We start from the raw sequence: 5,764 nt of genomic DNA, 5'->3' as shown, positions 1-5,764 counted from the left end.
GAATCACTTGTGTGCTGCAGGGTGAGCAAATTCTTCTGCTGCTTGATTCTTCTGCAGGAGCCGCCTAAAAGGGAAATGGCCACTGAGCTGCAGACCAAGCAGTACTGCCTGACGTTGGCCAGGGGGAGCTTCTCCTGCCGCAGTGTGCTGATGACAGGTCTGGAGATGATCTGCAGGGCCAGCTCGTAGGTGGGAGCCAGGAAAGGACATGATGGGAAGAGAGAGGTGTTAAGGAGCAGCCAAGGCATGAAAATGCATCAGAAAGCCCTGAGAAGTGTCACAAAGCCACAGCCAGGAAGCTTGGGAGTATCATGAGCAGCATCCAGGATGCGAGAGATTATTTGCTACCACGCCAAATGGTAGCAGAGCTCCCCCTGCAGACATCCCAAAGCCAGACAAAACAGGAACAAACCCGGAGCTGTGCTGCACAAACCCAACACCCACAGCATTGCAAGCTGAGGTGCCTTGCTGTGTGCTGCATTCATCCCAGTCCGTGTGAATGAAGACTCTGGAGGCAGTCAAGACATTGATTGAGCACAAGTGTGCTTTTATTATTATATAAACGACAGGAGGGTGGGAGAGGTCCACGGTGACTTAGGGACTCATCCTGTCTTGTCATGGAGAGAGTGGCTCAGAGCTCTCAGTGCTGCTGTCCGGTGCCTGGGACTGGAGGCCTGATTGAAAGTCCTCCTGCAAGAGGCTCTGCTCCTCTTCACTGACACTGACCTGCTCCTGCATGGAGGTGCTGCTGTCAGGGCACTCACACAGTGCCTGGGCTGGGCTGCACTGCAGAGACTCTGGGTGACAGACCTCACTTGTGACTGTGGTGTCTGGGAGGCTCACGTCACCAATTTCAGCAGAGCCAGGTGTAATGAGAGCTTGAACTTCGATGAGCTCCTTCTCTCCATCACTGTTGTCATGTGTAAGGCTGCTGTTGGAACTGCAGCGATTCGTGCTCCCTATGAGCTCTCCATTGATCGAAGCACACAGAGCATCCTCGCTACTTGCCCTGGATCTTGTGGGTTGGCAAGGGCTCAATTCACCTAGAAAGGATACACAGGGGTTAGTGTCAAACTTTCACAAGCTGAATTACAACAGTGGTTCTTGATCAGGGGTGGAACTGAAGATGTTGGGCAGGGGCTGGAATGCCAGAAAGAGATACAAGTGCAGAGCAAGCTTGAATTCTATGCTCCTGAAAAGCAGGGATTTGGAAGCTGCATTTGCACCCTTACCTGCCAGGACTACCACTGCTGTTTCTGAGGGCTGCCTGGCATTGCGCTGCAGTTGGCGTTTGCTGCCAGAGGATGGCTTTCTGAGGCTGAAGCAGCAACACCAACTGCTAGCTGGTGATTCCTCAGTTTTGCTGGGTGGATTTTGCCTGGAGAGAGAAAACAGCCAATGCTGTGAGTCGTGCGTGGTGCAGGGTGAGGGAAGAGCAGCACTGAGCTCATGGCAGCAGTTGCTTGTTCCTAGCACTGCCTGGTTTCTGCAGAAAAGCAGAAAAACCCACCCAAACAATGATGCTAGGTGCTGGAAAAGAAAGTCCTCTTTACCTGTCAGATGGAAAGTCAATGACTGTGTGGAATTTGCCCTGCCCAGCTGCAGGGCTTTCTTCCACTTCAATGTCCCGGCCGCTCTCTGTCACAACAGGAGAGCTGCTGTGGCCTCGCCTCTGTGCCTGTGCCTCCTCCAGGCTGAGCAGCTTTGTGGCAGCAGAAGAGACTCCCACAGACTTGGGCCCTGGGAGAGAATTGTGCCCTGTCAGGGAAAACCACAGGTAAGAGCGAGGATCAGAAAGCAGCAGCACAGCCACCACAGTTCTGGGGGAGGTGCTGTATTTTTCTCAGGCTTGCTTATCCCAGCCACTGGAAGAAGAGGAGCTCAAAATAACCATAACGTCAGATGTGTGTTTATGGCAAAGGACACGGTCATCATTAAGAGCAGCTTACTGTATCAAAATAGGCAAGGAAAAACCCAAGGAAATCGGGGCAGGGAACTGAGAAAGCTTCGCTGCCACACTTGCATCAAGCTTTTCCTGCGTGCAAACATAATAATGACGGTTTCTTCCTTGTAAAGTTTGGGCTTGGACATTCTCAGCATCCAGCAACAGGATGCCATACCCTAATGGAAGCCCAGAGGTCTGCTGTCCCCTTGATGGTAAAAGAGTATCTCAAAGGTCCCGGAGAAGGCCTGCATTTGATCAAGGTGTCAGGTCAAGATCAAGCTAATGGAGGAAGACACTCACCTGCTGCATCTGCGATGTCTGCTCTGGATTTGGAGCAGAAGAGGACGTCTGTGTGGTTGATGATGAATTCCACCACATCTGACTGTGTCTGCAGCTCCATGCAGGCAGCTCTTCCGCTGGCGCAGGCAGACTCGTTCTGCTGTGATCTGTAGAAAAGGCAGATTTTAGAAGTCATTTCTCCAAGACCGTTTCCCCGCGTCTGAATTGTTGCAGCCAAAAGCTGTCAGCTGAGGCTCTGGAGACTTCCGCAGTGGGCAATCAGTGATGCCACTGCAGAAATTCTCCTGGATGATCAAGGACACGTCAGTCCCATCTAAAGAACAGAGCACCATTGTCACCTAGACATTGTGCACGTGGGGTTGGAGGACAGCCCAGGCTCCTGCGCTTCTGTCAGCCACAGATTTTACAGGAGAAGAGCACATTTGATGGAGAAAAAAGGGGGACTGTTTTTTTTTTTTTTACAGAACAGATGTAAGCGTTGTGTTGAAACAGAACCAGAAGTTTACCTTAAAAGGTTTGGAGCCCACACAATGGCTAGGTTCTTGGCATGCATGTTTGTGGTGGTGGAGCTCCCAGCCAGACACGCCAAGTGTCTCATCAGGAACTCCAGTGTCCTGGAAAACAAGAGAGGCAAACGTTCAGCACCAACGAGCATGCCGTGCTGCAATTCAGAAAGACAAAGGCTGGAACCGCATCGTTGCCCTCTGCAATGCAGCAGGGCTGAGCTCAGCAGGCTGAGGGCAGCACTGACCTGTAGTGAGGAGCGGGCAGCTGCTGGATGACGTCCTGCATTCTGAGCAGCCGCTCCTCCTCTGTAGCGGCACCAACAGCATCCTGGAGTAGTGCAGAAAGGGAGCGAGACACCAATCAGGCTAGTACACCACTGCGAGTAAACCTCGTGGGGCTGACAGCAAAAGGGCCTCCGAGCTGGGGCACTGCTGCAGCCATCTGCCAAGAGGCCCAGGAAGAGGGAAATGAAAGACGTGGCCTTGTGCTTACCGAGAACTTGCCGTACAGCTGGTGGGTGAGCAGAGGGTTCGGGAGCTCCCTGAAGTACATCTTGCAGAGGGAGCTCACGCTGTGAATGTCACGGACGGTGAGCTCAGGAATCTGCTCCGACTCAAATTCCTGCCTGGAGAGAGGGACGCAAACCCGGTTGAGCGAGAGGAAGGCAAGCCCAAAGCCACACCAGATGCACTCAGGCTGTGTCAGTTGCAGCACTCTTACCGCAGTCTCTGGATGTTGGACGCGACGCCGGACAGGCGGTATATCCCCTGCACCACGCCGTGCTGCTCAATGAACTCAGCGCAGCTCTGGAGGACCTGGGGGACTGAAGAACACGTGCCAGCCGTCAGTGGAGCTCCTGATTCAATCGTGCTGCAGGCTGTGCTTCACATCCCATCCACTAAGCCCAGCCAGGCTTGGCTGAAGCAAATACAGATGTGCTTGTCTCTTAGGAGCATCCGCCTCTGCTATCAGCCTGCCCCCTGCTAGATATGAGCTCCCTTTCATCTTCTTTAGATGCCCAGAAGAGGAAGATCTCAGGAATGGGCAGCTCCTTACCATCACGACCGGAGTGGAGAAGATGCTCTCCCAGGTCACCGCCAAACACCCTTTCCTTCTCCACCTCCCGCTCGGTCGGTTTCTTTGGGCGGGACTTCACCAAGGAACGAAGGAAGGTGAGGATCTTGCTGCGTTTCTTGGGCACTGCACAACAAAAGGAAGAAACCAGGTCATTTCAGGTTTGGCTCCGTTGGACGAGGCCGAGCACAGCACATTCTACAGAGCACGTCAGAACGGGAAGAACATTACCAACCAGTACATACAAAAAGGGATTTTCCCCATGCCTGGAGGAGCCCAAGGCCAGGTTGGATGGGGCCCTGGGCAGCCTGATCTAGTCTCACATTAAATGTGGGGGCTGGGAGACCATCCCGAGGCGGGAGGGTTGGAGCATGATGATCCCTGAGGACCCTTCCATCCCAAGCCATTCTAAGATTCTATACTTTCCCCAAGTCCAATCATAAACACAGGAGGATTGGGCCAAATCTCTGCCCCATGGTGTGCATGAAGAATCATCAACCCAGAGGACAATGTGGCATGGATAAAGGAGGTACTAAACATGGAACACACCCCAAAAAAGACTTCATTTTGCTTCCCCACACCATCAAATGTATCATCCATACCTGGCTTTGGCACTGAGTTGATGAGTGCCTCAGGAATGTTCTTATTAATGAGTTCCACACACTCCCCTGGGAAAAATCCAACCTGTAACAAGAAGAGAGGCCAACTATTGCATGCAGCACTTTTCAGATCTGAACTGTTAAACCAAAAGCCACATAACATTTCCCTCGGAACGTGCTTGCCTGACGTTCCATAAGACTATCCAGCAGAAAATGGCCATAGTTCACAGCATAAAGGTAACAATTTTTCAACATTAGCAGCCAAAGGCAAGGTCCTCTGACACCGACAAAGGGAAACTGTTTATGTCCACTAGGCATCCTGTGCAGGCAGAGCAGCTCTAAGCTGAGATTCCTGCCTTTACTGAAGTTGCACTCTCCAGTCTGAAGCTTGTGCCTACCTGGAAGCCGAGCTTGCCTCTCCACCAGGGGGTCAGCTCCTTTGGTGGCATGTCGATGACACACACGATGTCTCCCACCTGCAAGAGATTGCAACGTCAATCCCAGCTTCAGCACGGCTGGGAGGAAAGCACAGCTCAAATGTCTGCATTCTTCTGCACTGCCAAACATCGCCGAGCTTGAGAGCACTTGCACCAGTGCAGCTCTGATGGCATTTGCCACTGTAGAATTGAGCAACAAGGAACGCCTTGAACTGCTTACCTCAAAGGAGAGTTCATCCGCTGCCTGGGCAACGTATCTCTTAATGACATGGGCAGCAGCAATAGCTGGAACATTCACAGGTGCCACCTCATGGTCCAGCAGGGGCTTCCCCTTGTTCTCAGCCTGAAACAGAGAGCACAGGCCACGGTGAGGAGCTGGGAACCAACAAGGAGGATTTCAAGGTGAGGAGCACATCTGCAGAGAAAGCTGCAGGAAATGCACTCGGTCCTTATCATGGGCACTTCCGAAGGAACTGCAAGTCTAATAACGGCTGTTTCTCTCCCTGGTGTGCAGCAGGCACACGCCAGGCAATGCAAAGATGCATCTCTCCCCACCCAGACTAATCAGCAATGGCACTGACGCAGACAGGTGGCCTTGTCCATTTTGCCCCCTCCTTTCCTGCGCTCTTTGTGCAGGAAGGCTGGCTGTTTAAGATGCTAGGAGACCGTGAAGAGGGAAACCAAAGCTACGGCTGCAGTTACAAGGTGCAAACAGTGCCACTGCAAGCACCAAGCAGCTCTCTTGAGCAGTCCAACCAACAGCGAGGCCAAACAGAGCAGAGAATGATTGTTGTTTCTGCAGCCATTTCAAGGGAAAAGTCAGTAGAGGACAAACCCCACAGCCGAGATGGCTCTGGTACTTTTAAAAACTTGCCACGCTTGCACTACTGTCTTGCCACAGA

General features: G+C 52.4%; 1 protein-coding gene across 1 annotated transcript; it reads right to left on the bottom strand.

The window, feature by feature from the left end:
* Positions 1-583: 583 nt before the first annotated feature.
* LOC149912250 (rho GTPase-activating protein 32-like) lies at positions 584-5,130 on the bottom strand. Its single transcript, XM_090130729.1, has 7 exons — positions 5,083-5,130; positions 4,824-4,901; positions 4,429-4,510; positions 3,809-3,952; positions 1,554-1,758; positions 1,233-1,378; positions 584-1,043 (listed from the first exon to the last, which is right to left on the bottom strand). Exons 2-7 carry the CDS (start codon positions 4,872-4,874, stop codon positions 616-618), a joined length of 1,056 nt encoding a protein of 351 aa, XP_089986855.1. The 5' UTR covers positions 4,875-4,901; positions 5,083-5,130; the 3' UTR covers positions 584-615.
* Positions 5,131-5,764: the final 634 nt, after the last annotated feature.

The sequence above is a fragment of the Phasianus colchicus genome, chromosome Z, assembly GCF_987193195.1.
Source record: "Phasianus colchicus chromosome Z, bPhaCol1.hap1.1, whole genome shotgun sequence".
NCBI classification, from domain to species: domain Eukaryota; kingdom Metazoa; phylum Chordata; class Aves; order Galliformes; family Phasianidae; genus Phasianus; species Phasianus colchicus.
This window is presented reverse-complemented; position numbering and strand designations above follow the sequence as displayed.

Coding starts and splice junctions, on each gene's coding strand:
- LOC149912250 (XM_090130729.1), bottom strand. CDS start 4,874: ATGCCACCAAAGGAGCTGACCCCCTGGTGGAGAGGCAAGCTCGGCTTC. Junction 3,953..4,428: donor CAACTCAGTGCCAAAGCCAG/GTATGGATGATA, acceptor TTTGTTGTGCAG/TGCCCAAGAAACGCAGCAAG. Junction 1,759..3,808: donor TCTCCACTCCGGTCGTGATG/GTAAGGAGCTGC, acceptor TTTCCCTGACAG/GGCACAATTCTCTCCCAGGG.